This window comes from Heptranchias perlo, unplaced genomic scaffold, assembly GCF_035084215.1.
Source record: "Heptranchias perlo isolate sHepPer1 unplaced genomic scaffold, sHepPer1.hap1 HAP1_SCAFFOLD_360, whole genome shotgun sequence".
Taxonomy (NCBI): Eukaryota; Metazoa; Chordata; class Chondrichthyes; order Hexanchiformes; family Hexanchidae; genus Heptranchias; species Heptranchias perlo.
The window spans coordinates 110,894-132,886 of record NW_027139372.1 but is presented as its reverse complement, the minus strand read 5'-3'; the positions used below and the strand labels follow the sequence as shown (position 1 = coordinate 132,886).

At 53.8% G+C, this 21,993-nt stretch overlaps 1 protein-coding gene across 1 annotated transcript in view; it reads left to right on the top strand.

Annotated features, from left to right (window-relative positions):
• LOC137311569 (MAP kinase-activating death domain protein-like) overlaps positions 1-20,211 on the top strand; it is a 150,407-nt gene extending 130,196 nt beyond the window's left edge. The window contains 1 exon segment of the mRNA XM_067978700.1: positions 20,057-20,211. Coding sequence (XP_067834801.1) covers positions 20,057-20,211 — 155 coding nt within the window.
• The last annotated feature ends 1,782 nt before the right edge of the window (positions 20,212-21,993 follow it).

Below are 21,993 nucleotides of genomic sequence, written 5' to 3'. Positions count from 1 at the left end.
AATGGGGGCTCGGGGAGAGAGTGCAATTGGGAAATGGGGGCTCGGGGAGAGAGAGGGAGATTGGGAAATGGGGGCTCGGGGAGAGAGAGGGAGATTGGGAAATGGGGGCTCGGGGAGAGAGAGGGAGATTGGGAAATGGGGGCTCGGGGAGAGAGAGGGAGATTGGGAAATGGGGGCTCGGGGAGAGAGAGGGAGATTGGGAAATGGGGGCTCGGGGAGAGAGAGGGAGATTGGGAAATGGGGGCTCGGGGAGAGAGAGGGAGATTGGGAAATGGGGGCTCGGGGAGAGAGAGGGAGATTGGGAAATGGGGGCTCGGGGAGAGAGAGGGAGATTGGGAAATGGGGGCTCGGGGAGAGAGGGGGAGATTGGGAAATGGGGGCTCGGGGAGAGAGAGGGAGATTGGGAAATGGGGGCTCGGGGAGAGAGGGAGATTGGGAAATGGGGGCTCGGGGAGAGAGAGAGATTGGGAAATGGGGGCTCGGGGAGAGAGGGCAATTGGGAAATGGGGGCTCGGGGAGAGAGAGGGAGATTGGGAAATGGGGGCTCGGGGAGAGAGAGGGAGATTGGGAAATGGGGGCTCGGGGAGAGAGAGGGAGATTGGGAAATGGGGGCTCGGGGAGAGAGGGAGATTGGGAAATGGGGGCTCGGGGAGAGAGGGCAATTGGGAAATGGGGGCTCGGGGAGAGAGAGGGAGATTGGGAAATGGGGGCTCGGGGAGAGAGGGAGATTGGGAAATGGGGGCTCGGGGAGAGAGAGGGAGATTGGGAAATGGGGGCTCGGGGAGAGAGAGGGAGATTGGGAAATGGGAGCTCGGGGAGAGAGAGGGAGATTGGGAAATGGGGGCTCGGGGAGAGAGAGGGAGATTGGGAAATGGGGGCTCGGGGAGAGAGGGCAATTGGTAAATGGGGGCTCGGGGAGAAAGAGGGAGATTGGGAAATGGGGGCTCGGGGAGCGAGGGCAATTGGGAAATGGGGGCTCGGGGAGAGAGGGAGATTGGGAAATGGGGGCTCAAGGAGAGAGAGGGAGATTGGGAAATGGGGGCTCGGGGAGAGAGGGAGATTGGGAAATGGGGGCTCGGGGAGAGAGAGGGAGTTTGGGAAATGGGGGCTCGGGGAGAGAGAGGGAGATTGGGAAATGGGGGCTCGGGGAGAGAGGAAGATTGGGAAATGGGGGCTCGGGGAGAGAGGGCAATTGGGAAATGGGGGCTCGGGGAGAGAGAGGGAGATTGGGAAATGGGGGCTCGGGGAGAGAGGGAGATTGGGAAATGGGGATTCGGGGAGAGAGAGGGAGATTGGGAAATGGGGGCTTGGGGAGAGAGAGGGAGATTGGGAAATGGGGGCTCGGGGAGAGAGGAGGAGATTGAAAAATGGGGGCTCGGGGCGAGAGAGGGAGATTGGGAAATGGGGGCTCGGGGAGGGAGAGGGAGATTGGGAAATGGGGGCTCGGGGAGAGAGATGGAGATTGGGAAATGGGGGCTCGGCGAGAGAGAGGGAGATTGGGAAATGGGGGCTCGGGGAGAGAGGGCAATTGGGAAATGGGGGCTCGGGGAGAGAGAGGGAGATTGGGAAATGGGGGCTCGGGGAGAGAGAGGGAGATTGGGAAATGGGGATTCGGGGAGAGAGGGAGATTGGGAAATGGGGGCTCGGGGAGAGAGAGAGATTGGGAAATGTGGGCTCGGGGAGGGAGAGGGAGATTGGGAAATGGGGATTCGGGGAGAGAGGGAGATTGGGAAATGGGGGCTCGGGGAGAGAGGCGGAGATTGGGAAATGGGGGCTCGGGGAGAGAGAGGGAGATTGGGAAATGGGGATTCGGGGAGAGAGGGAGATTGGGAAATGGGGGCTCGGGGAGAGAGAGAGATTGGGAAATGGGGGCTCGGGGAGGGAGAGGGAGATTGGGAAATGGGGATTCGGGGAGAGAGGGAGATTGGGAAATGGGGGCTCGGGGAGAGAGAGGGAGATTGGGAAATGGGGGCTCGGGGAGAGAGAGGGAGATTGGGAAATGGGGGCTCGGGGAGAGAGAGGGAGATTGGGAAATGGGGATTCGGGGAGAGAGGGAGATTGGGAAATGGGGGCTCGGGGAGAGAGAGGGAGATTGGGAAATGGGGATTCGGGGAGAGAGGGAGATTGGGAAATGGGGGCTCGGGGAGAGAGAGAGATTGGGAAATGGGGGCTCGGGGAGGGAGAGGGAGATTGGGAAATGGGGATTCGGGGACAGAGGGAGATTTGGAAATGGGGGCTCGGGGAGAGAGGGGGAGATTGGGAAATGGGGGCTCGGGGAGAGAGAGGGAGATTGGGAAATGGGGATTCGGGGAGAGAGGGAGATTGGGAAATGGGGGCTCGGGGAGAGAGAGAGATTGGGAAATGGGGGCTCGGGGAGAGAGAGGGAGATTGGGAAATGGGGGCTCGGGGAGAGAGGGAGATTGAGAAATGGGGGCTCGGGGAGAGAGAGGGAGATTGGGAAATGGGGGCTTGGGGAGAGAGAGGGAGATTGGGAAATGGGGGCTCGGGGAGAGAGGGCGATTGGGAAATGGGGGCACGGGGAGAGAGGGAGATTGGGAAATGGGGGCTCGGGGAGAGAGAGGGAGATTGGGAAATGGGGGCTCGGGGAGAGAGGGAGATTGGGAAATGGGGGCTCGGGGAGAGAGAGGGAGATTGGGAAATGGGGGCTCAGGGAGAGAGAGGGAGATTGGGAAATGGGGGCTCGGGGAGAGAGAGGGAGATTGTGAAATGGGGGCTCGGGGAGTGAGGGAAATTGGGAAATGGGGGCTCGGGGAGTGAGGGAGATTGGGAAATGGGGGCTCGGGGAGAGAGAGGGAGATTGGGAAATGGGGGCTCGGGGAGAGAGGGAGATTGTTAATGGGGGCTCGGGGAGAGAGAGGGAGATTGGGAAATGGGGGCTCGGGGAGAGAGAGGGAGATTGGGAAATGGGGGCTCGGAGAGAGAGGGGGAGATTGGGAAATGGGGGCTCGGGGAGAGAGAGGGAGATTGTGAAATGGGGGCTCGGGGAGAGGGGGAGATTGGGAAATGGGGGCTCGGGGAGAGAGAGGGAGATTGGGAAATGGGGATTCGGGGAGAGAGGGAGATTGGGAAATGGGGATTCGGGGAGAGAGGGAGATTGGGAAATGGGGGCTCGGGGAGAGAGAGGGAGATTGAGAAAAGGGGGCTCGGGGAGAGAGGGAGATTGGGACATGGGGGCTCGGGGGGTGAGGGAGATTGGGAAATGGGGGCTCGGGGAGAGAGAGGGAGATTGGGAAATGGGGGCTTGGGGAGAGAGGGAGATTGGGAAATGGGGGCTCGGGGAGAGAGGGAGATTGGGAAATGGGGGCTCGGGAAGAGAGATGGAGATTGGGAAATGGGGGCTCTGGGCGAGAGAGGGAGTTTGGGAAATGGGGGCTCTGGGAGAGAGAGGGAGATTGTGAAATGGGGATTCGGGGAGAGAGGGAGATTGAGAAATGGGGGCTCGGGGAGAGAGGGCAATTGGGAAATGGGGGCTCGGTGAGAGAGAGGGACATTGGGAAATGGGGGCTCGGGGAGAGAGGGAGATTGAGAAATGAGGGCTCGGGGAGAGAGAGGGAGATTGGGAAATGGGGGCTCGGGGAGAGAGAGGGAGATTGGGAAATGGGGGCTTGGGGAGAGAGAGGGAGATTGGGAAATGGGGGCTCGGGGAAAGAGAGGGAGATTGGGAAATGGGGGCTCGGGGAGAGTGGGCGATTGGGAAATGGGGGCTCGGGGAGAGAGAGGGAGATTGGGAAATGGGGGCTCGGGGAGAGAGGGAGATTGGGAAATGGGGGCTCGGGGAGAGAGAGGGCGATTGGGAAATGGGGGCTCGGGGAGAGAGAGGGAGATTGTGAAATGGGGGCTCGGGGAGAGAGAGGGAGATTGGGAAATGGGGGCTCTGGGAGAGAGAGGGTGATTGGGAAATGGGGATTCGGGGAGAGAGAGGGAGATTGTGAAATTGGGGGCTCGGGGAGAGAGAGGGAGATTGTGAAATGGGGGCTCGGGGAGAGAGAGGGAGATTGGGAAATGGGGGCTCGGGGAGAGAGAGGGAGATTGAGAAATGGGGGCTCGGGGAGAGAGGGAGATTGGGAAATGGGGGCTCGGGGAAAGAGAGGGAGATTGGGAAATGGGGGCTCGGGGAGAGAGGGAGATTGGGAAATGGGGGCTCGGGGAGAGAGGGAGATTGGGAAATGGGGGCTCGGGGAGAGAGAGGGAGATTGGGAAATGGGGGCTCGGGGAGTGAGAGGGAGATTGGGAAATGGGGGCTTGGGGAGAGAGGGAGATTGGGAAATGGGGGCTCGGGGAGAGAGGGAGATTGGGAAATGGGGGCTCGGGGAGAGAGAGGGAGATTGGGAAATGGGGGCTCGAGGAGAGAGAGGGAGATTGTGAAATGGGGGCTCGGGGAGTGAGGGAGATTGGGAAATGGGGGCTCGGGGAGTGAGGGAGATTGGGAAATGGGGGCTCGGGGAGAGAGGGAGATTGTTAATGGGGGCTCGGGGAGAGAGAGGGAGAATGGGAAATGGGGGCTCGGGGAGAGAGAGGGAGATTGGGAAATGGGGGCTCGGGGAGAGAGGGAGATTGTTAATGGGGGCTCGGGGAGAGAGAGGGAGATTGGGAAATGGGGGCTCGGGGAGAGAGAGGGAGATTGGGAAATGGGGGCTCGGAGAGAGAGGGGGAGATTGGGAAATGGGGGCTCGGGGAGAGAGAGGGAGATTGGGAAATGGGGGCTCGGGGAGAGAGGGAGATTGGGAAATGGGGGCTCGGGGAGAGAGAGGGAGATTGGGAAATGGGGGCTCGGGGAGTGAGAGGGAGATTGGGAAATGGGGGCTCGGAGAGAGAGAGGGAGATTGGGAAATGGGGGCTCGGGGAGAGAGGGGGAGATTGGGAAATGGGGGCTCGGGGAGAGAGGGGGAGAATGGGAAATGGGGGCTCGGGGAGAGAGGGAGATTGGGAAATGGGGGCTCGGGGAGTGAGGGAGATTGGGAAATGGGGGCTTGGGGAGAGAGAGGGAGATTGGGAAATGGGGGCTCGGGGAGAGAGAGGGAGATTGGGAAATGGGGGCTCGGGGAGAGAGAGTGAGATTGGGAAATGGGGGCTCGGAGAGAGAGGGGGAGATTGGGAAATGGGGGCTCGGGGAGAGATAGTGAGATTGTGAAATGGGGGCTCGGGGAGAGAGGGAGATTGGGAAATGGGGGCTCGGGGAGTGAGGGAGATTGGGAAATGGGGGCTCGGGGAGAGAGGGAGATTGGGAAATGGGGGCTCGGGGAGAGAGGGAGATTGGGAAATGGGGGCTCGGGAAGAGAGATGGAGATTGGGAAATGGGGGCTCTGGGCGAGAGAGGGATTTTGGGAAATGGGGGCTCGGGGAGAGAGAGGGAGATTGTGAAATGGGGATTCGGGGAGAGAGGGAGATTGAGAAATGGGGGCTCGGGGAGAGAGGGCAATTGGGAAATGGGGGCTCGGGGAGAGAGAGGGAGTTTGAGAAATGGGGGCTCGGGGAGAGAGGGAGATTGGGAATTGGGGGCTCGGGGAGAGAGAGGGAGATTAGGAAATGGGGCCTCGGGGAGAGAGGGGGAGATTGGGAAATGGGGGCTCGGGAAGAGAGGGAGATTGGGAAATGGGGGCTCGGGGAGAGAGGGGGAGATTGGGAAATGGGGGCTCGGGGAGAGAGGGGGAGAATGGGAAATGGGGGCTCGGGGAGAGAGGGAGATTGGGAAATGGGGGCTCGGGGAGTGAGGGAGATTGGGAAATGGGGGCTTGGGGAGAGAGAGGGAGATTGGGAAATGGGGGCTCGGGGAGAGAGAGGGAGATTGGGAAATGGGGGCTCGGGGAGAGAGAGTGAGATTGGGAAATGGGGGCTCGGAGAGAGAGGGGGAGATTGGGAAATGGGGGCTCGGGGAGAGATAGTGAGATTGTGAAATGGGGGCTCGGGGAGAGAGGGAGATTGGGAAATGGGGGCTCGGGGAGAGGGGGAGATTGGAAATTGGGGGCTCGGGAAGAGAGATGGAGATTGGGAAATGGGGGCTCGGGGAGAGAGAGGGAGATTGGGAAATGGGGGCTCGGGGAGAGAGAGGGAGATTGGGAACTGGGGGCTCGGGGAGAGAGGGAGATTGGGAAATGGGGGCTCGGGAAGAGAGATGGAGATTGGGAAATGAGGGCTCTGGGCAAGAGAGGGAGTTTGGGAAATGGGGGCTCGGGGAGAGAGAGGGAGATTGTGAAATGGGGATTCGGGGAGAGAGAGGGAGATTGGGAAATGGGGCCTCGGGGAGAGAGGGGGAGATTGGGAAATGGGGGCTCGGGGAGAGAGGGAGATTGAGAAATGGGGGCTCGGGGAGAGAGGGCAATTGGGAAATGGGGGCTCGGGGAGAGAGAGGGAGATTGGGAAATGGGGGCTCGGAGAGAGAGGGGGAGATTGTGAAATGGGGGCTCGGGGAGAGGGGGAGATTGGGAAATGGGGGCTCGGGGAGAGAGGGAGATTGGGAAATGGGGATTCGGGGAGAGAGAGGGAGATTGGGAAATGGGGGCTTGGGGAGAGAGAGGGAGATTGGGAAATGGGGGCTCGGGGTAAGAGAGGGAGATTGGGAAATGGGGGCTGGGGAGAGGGGGAGATTGGGAAATGGGGGCTCGGGGAGAGAGAGGGCGATTGGGAAATGGGGGCTCGGGGAGATAGTGGGAGATTGGGAAATGGGGGCTCGGGGAGAGAGAGGGAGATTGGGAAATGGGGGCTCGGGGAGAGAGGGAGATTGGGAAATAGGGGCTCGGGGAGAGAGAGGGCGATTGGGAAATGGGGGCTCGGGGAGAGAGAGGGAGATTGTGAAATGGGGGCTCGGGGAGAGAGAGGGAGATTGTGAAATGGGGGCTCGGGGAGAAAGAGGGAGATTGTGAAATGGGGGCTCAGGGAGAGAGAGGGAGATTGGGAAATGGAGATTCGGGGAGAGAGAGGGAGATTGGGAAATGGGGGCTCGGGGAGAGAGGGAGATTGGGAATTGGGGGCTCAGGGAGAGAGAGGGAGATTGAGAAATGGGGACTCGGGGAGAGAGAGGGAGATTGGGAAATGGGGATACGGGGAGAGAGAGGGAGATTGGGAATTGGGGGCTCGAGGAGAGAGAGGGAGATTGAGAAATGGGGGCTCGGGGAGAGAGGGGGAGATTGGGAAATGGGGGCTCGGGAAGAGAGGGAGATTGGGAAATGGGGGCTCGGGGAGAGGGGGAGATTGGGAATTGGGGGCTCGGGGAGAGAGAGGGAGATTGGGAAATGGGGGCTCGGGGAGAGAGGGAGATTGGGAAATGGGGGCTCGGGGAGAGAGGGGGAGATTGGGAAATGGGGGCTCGGGAAGAGAGGGAGATTGGGAAATGGGGGCTCGGGGAGAGGAGGAGATTGGGAATTGGGGGCTCGGGGAGAGAGAGGGAGATTGGGAAATGGGGGCTCGGGGAGAGAGAGGGAGATTGGGAAATGGGGATTCGGGGAGAGAGAGGGAGATTGTGAAATGGGGGCTCGGGGAGAGAGGGATATTGGGAATTGGGGGCTCAGGGAGAGAGAGGGAGATTGAGAAATGGGGACTCGGGGAGAGAGAGGGAGATTGGGAAATGGGGATTCGGGGAGAGAGGGGGAGATTGGGAAATGGGGCCTCGGGAAGAGAGGGAGATTGGGAAATGGGGGCTCGGGGAGAGGGGGAGATTGGGAATTGGGGGCTCGGGGAGAGAGAGGGAGATTGTGAAATGGGGGCTCGGGGAGAGAGAGGGAGATTGGGAAATGGGGGCTCGGGGAGAGAGAGGGAGATTGGGAAATGGGGATTCGGGGAGAGAGAGGGAGATTGGGAAATGGGGGCTCGGGGAGAGAGAGGGAGATTGTGAAATGGGGGCTCGAGGAGAGAGAGGGAGATTGGGAAATGGGGGCTGGGGAGAGAGGGCAATTGGGAAATGGGGGCTCGGGGAGAGAGAGGGAGATTGGGAAATGGGGGCTCGGGGAGAGAGAGGGAGATTGGGAAATGGGGGCTCGGGGAGAGAGGGGGAGATTGGGAAATGGGGGCTCGGGAAGAGAGGGAGATTGGGAAATGGGGGCTCGGGGAGAGAGAGGGAGATTGGGAAATGGGGGCTCGGGGAGAGAGAGGGAGATTGGGAAATGGGGGCTCGGGGAGAGAGAGGGAGATTGGGAAATGGGGGCTCGGGGAGAGAGGGGGAGATTGGGAAATGGGGGCTCGGGAAGAGAGGGAGATTGGGAAATGGGGGCTCGGGGAGAGAGGGGGAGATTGGGAAATGGGGGCTCGGGGAGAGAGGGGGAGAATGGGAAATGGGGGCTCGGGGAGAGAGGGAGATTGGGAAATGGGGGCTCGGGGAGTGAGGGAGATTGGGAAATGGGGGCTTGGGGAGAGAGAGGGAGATTGGGAAATGGGGGCTCGGGGAGAGAGAGGGAGATTGGGAAATGGGGGCTCGGGGAGAGAGAGTGAGATTGGGAAATGGGGGCTCGGAGAGAGAGGGGGAGATTGGGAAATGGGGGCTCGGGGAGAGATAGTGAGATTGTGAAATGGGGGCTCGGGGAGAGAGGGAGATTGGGAAATGGGGGCTCGGGGAGAGGGGGAGATTGGAAATTGGGGGCTCGGGAAGAGAGATGGAGATTGGGAAATGGGGGCTCGGGGAGAGAGAGGGAGATTGGGAAATGGGGGCTCGGGGAGAGAGAGGGAGATTGGGAACTGGGGGCTCGGGGAGAGAGGGAGATTGGGAAATGGGGGCTCGGGAAGAGAGATGGAGATTGGGAAATGGGGGCTCTGGGCAAGAGAGGGAGTTTGGGAAATGGGGGCTCGGGGAGAGAGAGGGAGATTGTGAAATGGGGATTCGGGGAGAGAGAGGGAGATTGGGAAATGGGGCCTCGGGGAGAGAGGGGGAGATTGGGAAATGGGGGCTCGGGGAGAGAGGGAGATTGAGAAATGGGGGCTCGGGGAGAGAGGGCAATTGGGAAATGGGGGCTCGGGGAGAGAGAGGGAGATTGGGAAATGGGGGCTCGGAGAGAGAGGGGGAGATTGTGAAATGGGGGCTCGGGGAGAGGGGGAGATTGGGAAATGGGGGCTCGGGGAGAGAGGGAGATTGGGAAATGGGGATTCGGGGAGAGAGAGGGAGATTGGGAAATGGGGGCTTGGGGAGAGAGAGGGAGATTGGGAAATGGGGGCTCGGGGTAAGAGAGGGAGATTGGGAAATGGGGGCTGGGGAGAGGGGGAGATTGGGAAATGGGGGCTCGGGGAGAGAGAGGGCGATTGGGAAATGGGGGCTCGGGGAGATAGTGGGAGATTGGGAAATGGGGGCTCGGGGAGAGAGAGGGAGATTGGGAAATGGGGGCTCGGGGAGAGAGGGAGATTGGGAAATAGGGGCTCGGGGAGAGAGAGGGCGATTGGGAAATGGGGGCTCGGGGAGAGAGAGGGAGATTGTGAAATGGGGGCTCGGGGAGAGAGAGGGAGATTGTGAAATGGGGGCTCGGGGAGAAAGAGGGAGATTGTGAAATGGGGGCTCAGGGAGAGAGAGGGAGATTGGGAAATGGAGATTCGGGGAGAGAGAGGGAGATTGGGAAATGGGGGCTCGGGGAGAGAGGGAGATTGGGAATTGGGGGCTCAGGGAGAGAGAGGGAGATTGAGAAATGGGGACTCGGGGAGAGAGAGGGAGATTGGGAAATGGGGATACGGGGAGAGAGAGGGAGATTGGGAATTGGGGGCTCGAGGAGAGAGAGGGAGATTGAGAAATGGGGGCTCGGGGAGAGAGGGGGAGATTGGGAAATGGGGGCTCGGGAAGAGAGGGAGATTGGGAAATGGGGGCTCGGGGAGAGGGGGAGATTGGGAATTGGGGGCTCGGGGAGAGAGAGGGAGATTGGGAAATGGGGGCTCGGGGAGAGAGGGAGATTGGGAAATGGGGGCTCGGGGAGAGAGGGGGAGATTGGGAAATGGGGGCTCGGGAAGAGAGGGAGATTGGGAAATGGGGGCTCGGGGAGAGGAGGAGATTGGGAATTGGGGGCTCGGGGAGAGAGAGGGAGATTGGGAAATGGGGGCTCGGGGAGAGAGAGGGAGATTGGGAAATGGGGATTCGGGGAGAGAGAGGGAGATTGTGAAATGGGGGCTCGGGGAGAGAGGGAGATTGGGAAATGGGGGCTCGGGGAGAGAGGGATATTGGGAATTGGGGGCTCAGGGAGAGAGAGGGAGATTGAGAAATGGGGACTCGGGGAGAGAGAGGGAGATTGGGAAATGGGGGCTCGGGGAGAGAGGGATATTGGGAATTGGGGGCTCAGGGAGAGAGAGGGAGATTGAGAAATGGGGACTCGGGGAGAGAGAGGGAGATTGGGAAATGGGGATTCGGGGAGAGAGGGGGAGATTGGGAAATGGGGCCTCGGGAAGAGAGGGAGATTGGGAAATGGGGGCTCGGGGAGAGGGGGAGATTGGGAATTGGGGGCTCGGGGAGAGAGAGGGAGATTGTGAAATGGGGGCTCGGGGAGAGAGAGGGAGATTGGGAAATGGGGGCTCGGGGAGAGAGAGGGAGATTGGGAAATGGGGATTCGGGGAGAGAGAGGGAGATTGGGAAATGGGGGCTCGGGGAGAGAGAGGGAGATTGTGAAATGGGGGCTCGAGGAGAGAGAGGGAGATTGGGAAATGGGGGCTGGGGAGAGAGGGCAATTGGGAAATGGGGGCTCGGGGAGAGAGAGGGAGATTGGGAAATGGGGGCTCGGGGAGAGAGAGGGAGATTGGGAAATGGGGGCTCGGGGAGAGAGGGGGAGATTGGGAAATGGGGGCTCGGGAAGAGAGGGAGATTGGGAAATGGGGGCTCGGGGAGAGAGAGGGAGATTGGGAAATGGGGGCTCGGGGAGAGAGAGGGAGATTGGGAAATGGGGGCTCGGGGAGAGAGAGGGAGATTGGGAAATGGGGGCTCGGGGAGAGGGGGAGATTGGGAATTGGGGGCTCGGGGAGAGAGAGGGAGATTGGGAAATGGGGGCTCGGGGAGAGAGAGGGAGATTGGGAAATGGCGGCTCGGGGAGAGAGGGAGATTGGGAAATGGGGGCTCGGGGAGAGAGGGAGATTGGGAAATGGGGGCTCGGGGAGAGAGAGGGCGATTGGGAAATGGGGGCTCGGGGAGAGAGGGATATTGGGAAATGGGGATTCGGGGAGAGAGAGGGCGATTGGGAAATGGGGGCTCGGGGAGAGAGAGGGCGATTGGGAAATGGGGATTCGGGGAGAGAGAGGGAGATTGGGAAATGGGGGCTCGGGAAGAGAGGGAGATTGGGAAATGGGGGCTCGCGGAGAGAGGGCGATTGGGAAATGGGGGCTCGGGGAGAGAGAGGGCGATTGGGAAATGGGGGCTCGGGGAGAGAGAGGGCGATTGGGAAATGGGGGCTCGGGGAGAGAGAGGGAGATTGAGAAATGGGGGCTCGGGGAGAGAGAGGGAGATTGGGAAATGGGGGCTCGGGGAGAGGGGGAGATTGGGAATTGGGGGCTCGGGGAGAGAGAGGGAGATTGGGAAATGGGGGCTCGGGCAGAGGGGGAGTTTGGGAATTGGGGGCTCGGGGAGAGAGAGGGAGATTGGGAAATGGGGGCTCGGGGAGAGGGGGAGATTGGGAAATGGGGGCTCAGGGAGAGAGAGGGAGATTGGGAAATGGCGGCTCGGGGAGAGAGAGGGAGATTGGGAAATGGCGGCTCGGGGAGAGAGAAGGAGGTTGGGAAATGGGGGCTCGGGGGGAGAGAAGGAGACAGGAAAGGGAGTCAGGGAGAGAGACACTCCCTCTGAGGATGTTCTAGAATCTATTATTAGAGACACAGTGACTGAGCATGAACTATGGATTTATAATGGGTAACTCAGATCTAACGAACCTCGTTGAATTTTGTGAGGGGGTCACTAACGTGGTAGATAAGAGAGTGTCTGTGGATGTTATTTATATGGACGTCCAGAAGGCATTCGATAAAGATCCACAAAATAAACTGGTGATACTTACTGTCAGACAAAGAGAGAGAACAGCAATGGGAAACATTTAAACGGGTGATCAATAGAGTCCAGGAGAAATATATCCCACTAAAAGCAGGAACAAACTCGCCAGTAATGATACACCATGGATGGATAAAGAGATAAGGGTAAATTTGAAACTAAAGAAAAAGGCACACACTGAGTACATGGACAGTAAAGGAGAGGAGGACAAAAGGGAACAGAGAGGTTAGGAAAGAAGTTTAAAAAAGAATAATTAGGAAGGCAAAGAGAAACTAGAAAATTAAGTAATCAAGGAATATAAAAAGAAATAGTGAAGTATTCTACAGACACACAAATAACAAAAGAAAAATCAGGATAGGGAAAGGGATAGGGAAAGGGATAGGGAAAGGGATAGGGATAGGGAAAGGGATAGGGAAAGGGAAAGGGATAGGGATAGGGATAGGGATAAATAAATTTAAAACAGAAATCGACAGTTTCCTGGAAGTAAAGGGAATTAGGGGTTACGGGGAGCGGGCAGGAAATTGGACATGAAGCTGAGTTCGGATCGGTCAAGGCCCTGTGGGTGGCGGAGAGGGCCCAGGGGCTGAGTGGCCGGGTCCTGCTCCGACTTCTTGTGTTCTTTAGATTTGAGGTTAGGATCAGATCAGCCATGATCTTAGTGAATGGCGGAGCAGGCTCGAGGGGCCGATTGGCCTACTCCTGCTTCAATTTCTTATGTTCTTATAGGGATAGGGATAGGGATAGGGCCACTAAGGGATAGGGATAGAGATAGGGATAGGGATAGGGATAGGGCCACTAAGGGATAGGGATAGAGATAGGGATAGGGATAGGGATAGGGAAAGGGATAGGGATAGGGCCACTAAGGGATAGGGATAGAGATAGAGATAGGGATAGGGATAGGGATAGGGCCACTAAGGGATAGGGATAGGGATAGGGAAAGGGAAAGGGATAGGGATAGGGCCACTAAGGGATAGGGATAGGGATAGGGAAAGGGAAAGGGATAGGGATAGGGCCACTAAGGGATAGGGATAGGGATAGGGAAAGGGAAAGGGATAGGGATAGGGATAGAGATAGGGCCACTAAGGGATAGGGATAGGGATAGGGAAAGGGATAGGGATAGGGCCACTAAGGGATAGGGATAGGGATAGGGATAGGGAAAGGGAAAGGGATAGGGATAGGGATAGGGAAAGGGAAAGGGATAGGGATAGGGATAGGGCCACTAAGGGATAGGGATAGGGATAGGGAAAGGGATAGGGATAGGGATAGGGATAGGGCCACTAAGGGATAGGGATAGGGATAGGGACAGGGATAGGGAAAGGGATAGGGATAGGGATAGGGATAGGGCCACTAAGGGATAGGGATAGGGATAGGGATAGAGATAGAGATAGAGATAGGGATAGGGATAGGGATAGGGCCACTAAGGGATAGGGATAGAGATAGGGATAGGGATAGGGATAGGGATAGGGAAATTGATAGGGATAGGGATAGGGATAGAGATAGGGATAGGGATAGGGATAGGGATAGGGAAATGGATAGGGATAGGGATAGAGATAGGGATAGGGATAGGGATAGGGAAATGGATAGGGATAGGGATAGGGATAGAGATAGGGATAGGGATAGGGAAATGGATAGGGATAGGGATAGGGCCACTAAGGGACAGGGATAGAGATAGGGATAGGGATAGGGATAGAGATAGGGATAGGGATAGAGATAGGGATAGGGATAGGGATAGGGAAATGGATAGGGATAGGGATAGGGATAGGGCCACTAAGGGATAGGGATAGAGATAGGGATAGGGATAGGGATAGGGAAATGGATAGGGATAGGGATAGGGATAGGGAAAGGGAAATGGATAGGGAAATGGATAGGGATAGGGATAGGGATAGGGATAGGGAAAGGGAAAGGGATAGGGATAGGGAAAGGGAAAGGGATAGGGATAGGGAAAGGGAAATGGATAGGGAAATGGATAGGGATAGGGATAGGGATAGGGAAAGGGAAAGGGATAGGGATAGGGAAATGGATAGGGATAGGGATAGGGATAGGGATAGGGAAAGGGAAAGGGATAGGGATAGGGATAGGGAAATGGATAGGGATAGGGATAGGGCCACTAAGGGATAGGGATAGAGATAGGGATAGGGATAGGGATAGGGAAATGGATAGGGATAGGGATAGGGATAGGGAAAGGGAAAGGGAAAGGGATAGGGATAGGGATAGGGAAATGGATAGGGATAGGGATAGGGATAGGGATAGGGCCACTAAGGGATAGGGATAGGGATAGGGAAAGGGATAGGGATAGGGATAGGGATAGGGATAGGGATAGGGAAATGGATAGGGATAGGGATAGGGATAGGGATAGGGCCACTAAGGGATAGGGATAGAGATAGGGATAGGGATAGGGATAGGGAAATGGATAGGGATAGGGATAGGGATAGGGAAAGGGAAAGGGATAGGGATAGGGATAGGGAAATGGATAGGGATAGGGATAGGGATAGGGATAGGGAAAGGGATAGGGATAGGGATAGGGAAATGGATAGGGATAGGGATAGGGAAAGGGCCACTAAGGGATAGGGATAGGGAAAGGGATAGGGATAGGGAAAGGGAAAGGGATAGGGAAAGGGATAGGGAAAGGGATCGGGATAGGGATAGGGATAGGGATAGGGAAAGGGATAGGGAAAGTGATAGGGAAATGGATAGGGATAGGGATAGGGATAGGGAAAGGGATAGGGATAGGGAAAGGGCCACTAAGGGAAACACACGATAAACTCACAGGTAATGACAGCGAAATGGCAGAAACATTGAATAGTAACTTTGCCTCAGTATTTACCAGGGAGACTAACATGGTGGGCAGGAGATTCGAAGAAGAAGAAGAGATCAAAAACGATATAAAGACATTTAAGATAGAAAGGGGGGAGATAATTGATGAACTAATCAAACTTAGAGAGGATAAGACCCCTGGTCCAGATGGATTGTATCCGCGCATTTTAAAGAAGTTAGGGAGGAGATAGCAGAGGCACTATTACATATATATAAAAATTCACTAGAAAAGGGAATAGTGCCAGAGGATTGGCGGACAGTTAATGTGACTCCGATATTTAAAAAGGGAGATAGAACCAGTCCAGGGAACTCTAGACCAATTAGCTTAACGTCGGTGGTAGGAAAGATAATGGAATCTTTACTCACAGATGTGATAGAAAAACATCTGGAAACTGAAAATATAATAAATAGTCAGCACAGATTTCAGAAGGGAAGGTCATGCTTGATCAAACTGATTGAATTCTTTGAAGAAGTAACAGAAAGTGTAGATAAGGGTAATGCAGTGGATTTAATATATTTAGATTTTCAAAAGTCCTTCGATAACGTGCCGCATTGTAGGCTCATGACTCATGATACATTTTGGCAGGAAGAACAAGGAGAGGCAATATAAACTAAATGGTACAATTCTATAGGGGGTGCAGGAACAGAGAGATCTGGGGGTGGATGTGCACAAATCTTTGAAAGTGGCAGGACAGGTTGAGAAAGCGGTTAAAAAAGCATGTGGGATCCTGGGCTTTATAAATAGAGACACAGAGTACAAAAGCAAGGAAGTTATGTGGAGTCAGGAGACAATTAGCAGAATGGATAGCAAGCTGGATACAGAACAGAAAACAGAGAGTAGGGGTTAAAGGAAGTTACTCAGACTGGCGGACGGTGGCGTGTGGTGTTCCTCAGGGATCGGTGCTGGGACCACTGTTGTTCACCATTTACACAAACAATTTGGACTCAAGAATCAGAAGTACAATTTCAAATTTGCGGATGACACGAAATTGTGGGATATATTTAATACTGAGGAGGACTGTGACAAAATACAGGAAGACTCTAATAAACGTCCAGAATGGGCATGTAATTAGCAAATGAATTTCAATATAGATAAGTGTGAGGTGGTACATTTTGGTAAGAAGAATAAGGAGGCCACATACTGCTCGGATAATAAGAGTCTAAATAGGATAGAGGATCAGAGGGATCTGGGGGGACAGATACACAAATCTCTAAAAGTAGCAACGCAAGTTAATAAGGTCATAAAAAACCAAACCAAGCACTGGGGTCATTTCTAGAGGGATAGAATTGAAAAGCAGAGAAGTTATGTTAAACTTATATAGAACCTTGGTTAGACCACACTTGGAGTATTGTGAACAGTTCTGGTCTCCATATTATAGAAAGGATATAGAGGCACTGGAGAAGGTGCAAAAAAGATTGACTCGGATGATACCAGAACTGAGAGGTTATACCTATCAGGAAAGATTGAACAGGCTGGGGCTCTTTTCTCTAGAAAAGAGAAGACTGAGGGGTGACCTGATAGAGGTCTTTAAGATTGTGAAAGGGTTTGATTGGATAGACGTAGAGAAGATGTTTCCACTTGTGGGGGAGACCAGAACTAGGGGTCATTAATATAAGATAGTCATTAATAAATCCAATAGGGAATTCAGGAGAAACTTCTTTACCCAGAGAGTGGTGAGAATATGGAACTCACTACCACAAGGAGTAGTTGAGACGAATAACATAGAGGCATTTAAGGGGAAGCTGGATAAACACATGAGGGAGAAAGGAATAGAAGGGTATGCTGATAGGGTGAGATGAAGAAGGGTGGGAGGAGGCTCGTGGGAGCATAAAGACCGGCATGGACCAGTTGGGCCGAATGGCCTGTTTCTGTGCTGTACATACGATGCAATTCTATGTAATAAGAGACTGTTAACAAAAATGAGTCACAAGGAATTGGGGGCAACCTATTGACATGGGCAGGGAATTGGTTAGTAGATAGGAGACAGAGAGTAGGGATAATGGGGATGTACTCCAATTGACAGGATGTGACTAGCGGTGTCCCCCAGGGATCTGTACTGGGGCCACAGCTTTCCACCATATTTATAAATGACTTGGATGAACGAATAGAGAGTTGTATATCTAAGTTTACTGATAACATCAAGTTAGGTGGCATAGTAAATAGTGGAGATGGGAGCAGAAAGTTTCAAAGGGACTTTGATCGTGGAATCATAGAATCTTACAGAAGGAGGCCATTCGGCCCGTCGTGCCTGTGCCTGCTCTTTGAAAGACCTGTCCAATTTAGTCCCACACCCCAGCTTTGTCCCCATAACCCTGCAAATTCGTCCTCTTCAAATACATGTCCAATTACGTTTTGAAACTTCCTATGGAATCTCATTCCACTGCTCTTTCATGTCATGTGTTCCAGATCTTAACAACGCTCTGTGTGAAAAAGCTTCTCTTCATTTCCCCTCTAGTTCTTCTGCCAATTATTTTAAATCTATAACCTCTGGTTACCGACCCACTGGCCAGAGGAAACAGTTTCTCCCTACTTGCTCTAACAAAACCCCTCATAATTTTGAATACTTCCAGTAGGTCTCCCCTTAACCTTCTCTGTTCTAAGGAGAACAACCCCAGCTTCTCCAGTCTCTCCAAATAACTAAAGTCCCTCATCCCTGGAATCATTCTAGTAAATCTCTTCTGCACCCTCTCTAAGGCCTTGACATCTTTCCTAAAGTGCAGTACCCAGAATACTCCAATTGTGGTCGAACCAGTGTTTTATAAAGGTTCATCATAACTTCCTTGCTTTTGTACTCTATGCCTCTATTTATAAAGCCCAGGATCCCACATGCTTTTTTAACCACTTTCTCAACCTGTCCTGCCATTTTCAAAGATTTGTGCACATATACCCCCAGTTCTCTCTGTTCCTGAACCCCCTTTAGACTTGTACCCTTTAGTTTATATTGCCTCTCCTCGTTCTTCCTGCCAAAATGTATCACTTCACACTTCTCTGCGTTAAATTTCATCTGCCACGTGTCCGCCCATTCCACCAGCCTGTCTATGTCCTCTTGAAGTCTATCACTATCCTCCTCACTGTTCACTACACTTCCAAGATTTGTGTCATTTGCAAATTTTGAAATTGTGTCCTGTAAATCCAAGTCCAAGTCATTAATATATATCAAGAAAAGCAGTGGTCCCAGCACTGACCCCTGGGGAACACCACTGTAGTGGCCTATAGTTGCTGGGTTTATCCTTACACCCTTTTTTGAACATGGTTGTAACATTTGCAATTCTCCAGCCCTCTGGCACCACCTCTAAGGATGTTTGGAAGATTATGGCCAGTACCTCCGCAATTTCCACCCTTACTTCCCTCAGCAACCTAGGATGCATCCCATCCGGACCGGGTGACTTATCTACTTTAAGTACAGCTAGCCTTTCTAGTACCTCCTCTTTATCAATTTTTAGCCCATCCAGTATCTCAACTACCTCCCCTTTTACTGTGACTTTGGCAGCATCTTCTTCCTTGGTAAAGACAGATGCAAAGTACTCATTTAGTACCTCGGCCATCCCCTCTGCCTCCATGAGTAGATCTCCCTTATGGTCCCTAATCGGCCCCACCCCTCCTCACTACCCGTTTACTGTTTACATGCCTGTAGAAGACTTTTGGATTCCCTTTTATGTTGGCCGCCAGTCTATTCTCATACTCTCTCTTTGTCTCTTTTATTTCCCTTTTCACTTCCTCTCTGACCTTTCTATATTCTGTCTGGTTCTCACTTGTATTATCAAGCTGACATCTGTCATACGCCCCCTTTTTCTGCCTCATCTCTTTTGTCATCCAGGGAGCTCTGGCTTTAGTTGCCCTATCTTTCCCCCTCATGGGAATGTACCTAGACTGTACCCGAATCACCTCCTCTTTAAAGGTCACCCACGGTTCAGTTACAGTTTTGCCTGCCAATCTTTGATTCCAATTTACCCGGGCCAGATCTGTTCTCATCCCATTGAAATTGGCCCTCCTCCAATTAAGTATTTTTACTCTAGATTGCTCCTTGTCCTTTTCCATAACTAATCTAAACCTTATGATACTATGATCACTGTTCCCTAAATGCTCCCCCACTGACTCTCGCTCCACTTGACCCACCTCATTCCCCAGAACCAGATCCAGCAATGCCTCCTTCCTCACTGGGCTGGAAACACACTGATCAACAAAGTTCTCCTGAACACACTTCAGAAATTCCTCCCTCTCTTTGCCCTTTACACTATTACTATCCCTGTCTATATTAGGATAGTTGAAGTCCCCCATTATCACTACTCTATAGTTCTTGCACCTCTCTGTAATTTCCCTGCAAATTTGCTCCTTTATCTCCTTCCCACTAGTTGGTGGCCTATAGAATACACCCAGTAGTGTAATGACACTTCTATTGTTTCTTAACTCTAACCAAATAGATTCTGTCCTTGACCCCTCCAGGACATCCTCCCTCTCCAGGACTGCAATATTCTCTTTAATCAATACTCCCACCTTCCCTCCTTTCTTTCCTTCCCTATCTTCCCTGAACACCTTGTATCCAGGAATGTTTAGTACCCAGTCCTGCCCTTTGTTAAGCTAAATAATACCATTTAGATTATACTGCCTCCATGTTGCTCCTCCCAAAGTGCATCACTTCACACTTATCCTCATTAAATTGCATCTGCCATGTAGCTCCCATTTCATCAGTCTGTCCATGTCCTCCTGAAGTCTGTTACTATCCTCCTCACCATTTACTACGTTGCCAAGTTTTGTATCATCCGCAATCTTTGAAATTGTCCTCCCTATACTCAAGTCCATGTCATTTATATATAAGAAAAGCAATGGTCCTAATACTGATCCCTGGGGGAGCCCACTGCATAGTTCACTCCAATCAGAATAACATCAGTTCACCATTACTCTCTGCCTCCTAAACCTTAGCCAATTACGTCCCCAAGTTACCACCGTCCCTTTAATCCCATGTGTTTCTATTTTCTGAATAATTCTGTTATGTGGCACTTTATCAAATGCCTTTGAAAGTCCATATATACAACATAGAGTCATAGAGTCATAGTCATAAAGTTATACAGCACGGATAGAGGCCCTTCGGCCCATCGTGTCCGCGCCGGCCATCAAGCCCTGTCTACTCTAATCCCATATTCCAGCATTTGGTCCGTAGCCTTGTATGCTATGGCATTTCAAGTGCTCATCCAAATGCTTCTTGAATGTTGTGAGGGTTCCTGCCTCCACAACCCTTTCAGGCAGTGAGTTCCAGACTCCAACCACCCTACTGAACTACCCTCATCAACCCTTGACAGATTCAGCGAGTGGAACAAATCTGGGGCAGATGGAGTTCAATGTGGGGAAGTCTGAGGTCACCCACTTTGGATCCAGGAAAGATAAATCAGAGTATTTTCGAAATGGTGAGAAGCCAGGAACTGTGGAGGAGCAGAGAAAGGTGGGGGCCAAGTAGAGAAATCACTAAAAGCTCGAGGACAGGTACACAAAATAATGAAAAAGACTATTGGAATGTTGTCCTTTCTCTTGGGGGCTGGAATACTAAGGGGGGGGGGAGTGATGTTCCACCTGGACAGGGCTCTGGTTAGACCCCACCTGGAGTATTGTGTTCAGTTCTGGGCACCGCACCTCAGGAAGGATATATGGGCCTCGGAGGGGGTGCAGTGCAGATTCAGGAATGATACCGGGGCTAAAAGGGTTAAATTACGCAGACAGGTTGCACAGACTAGGCTTGTATTCCCTCGGATATAGAAGATTAAGGGGTGATCTAATTGAGGTGTTTAAGATGATTAAAGGATTTGATAGGATGGATGGAGAGAAACTATTTCCTCTGGTGGGGGGAGTCCAGAACAAGGGGGCAGAACCTTAAAATTAGAGCTGGGCCGTTCAGGGGTGATGTGAGGGAGCACTTCACACAAAGGGGAGTGGAAATCTGGAACTCTCTCCCCCAAAAAGCTGTTGAGGCTGGGGGTCAATTGGAAATGTCAAAACTGAGTTTGATCGATTTGTTAGTCAAGGGTATTAAGGGATATGGAATCAATGCAGGTGGATGGAGTTAAGATTAAGAGTTAAGGTCAGCCATTATCTAATTGAATGTTGAAACAAGCTCGAGGGGCTCTTGTTCCTATGAATGGGGGTCAGGGAGAGAGGGAAATGGGAGTCAGGCAGAGAGGGAGACTGGGGAATGGGGGTCAGGGAGAGAGGGAAATGGGAGTCAGGCAGAGAGGGAGACTGGGGAATGGGGGTCAGGGAGAGAGGGGAATGGGAGTCAGGCAGAGAGGCAGACTGGGGAATGGGGGTCAGGGAGAGAGGGAAATGGGGGTCAGGCAGAGAGGGAGACTGGGGAATGGGGGTCAGGGAGAGAGGGGAATGGGGGTCAGGCAGAGAGGGAGACTGGGGAATGGGGGTCAGGGAGAGAGGGGAATGGGGGTCAGGCAGAGAGGGAGACTGGGGAATGGGGGTCAGGGAGAGAGGGGAATGGGGGTCAGGGAGAGAGAGAGACTGGGGAATGGGGGTCAGGGAGAGAGGGGAATGGGGGTCAGGCAGAGAGGGAGACTGGGGAATGGGGGTCAGGGAGAGAGGGAGACTGGGGAATGGGGGTCAGGGAGGGAGGAAGACGGGGCTCGGGAGAGGGAGACTTGGAAATGGGGGTCAGAAAGAGAGGGAGACTGGGGCATAGGGGATGGGGAGAGGGGGAAATAGGAATGGGAGCCGGGGAGAGGGAGGCTGGAGGATGGGGCAGGAAGAGAGAGGAGGATTGTGGATGAGGGATCAGGAGATGGGGTATTGGGGGAGAGAAGTGGACTGAGAGTCGGAGGAGAGAAAGGAACCGGGGCTCGGGGGGAGCGTGGTGAGCACAGGAACCAGCATTTCCTGCACGGCCGAGAGCAGTAGTAGCAATGCGGTGAGTGGGAGCGGCACGGAGGGAGGAGCAGCCGGTAAAGGGGTAGAGGAGTCCAGAACAAGAGGGCATAAACTTAAAATTAGGAACATAAGAAATAGGAGCAGGAGTAGGCCATTCGGCCCCTCGAGCCTGCTCCACCGTTCAATCAGATCATGGCTGATCTTCAACCTCAACTCCACTTTCCCGCCCAATTCCCATATCCCTTGATTCCCCAAGAGTCCAAAAATTAGAGCTAGGCTATTCAGGGATGAGAGAATCATAGAAAACTTACAGCATAGAAGGCTCATTTTCGGCCCATTGTGACCGCGCCACCAGAAAATGAGCCACCCAGCC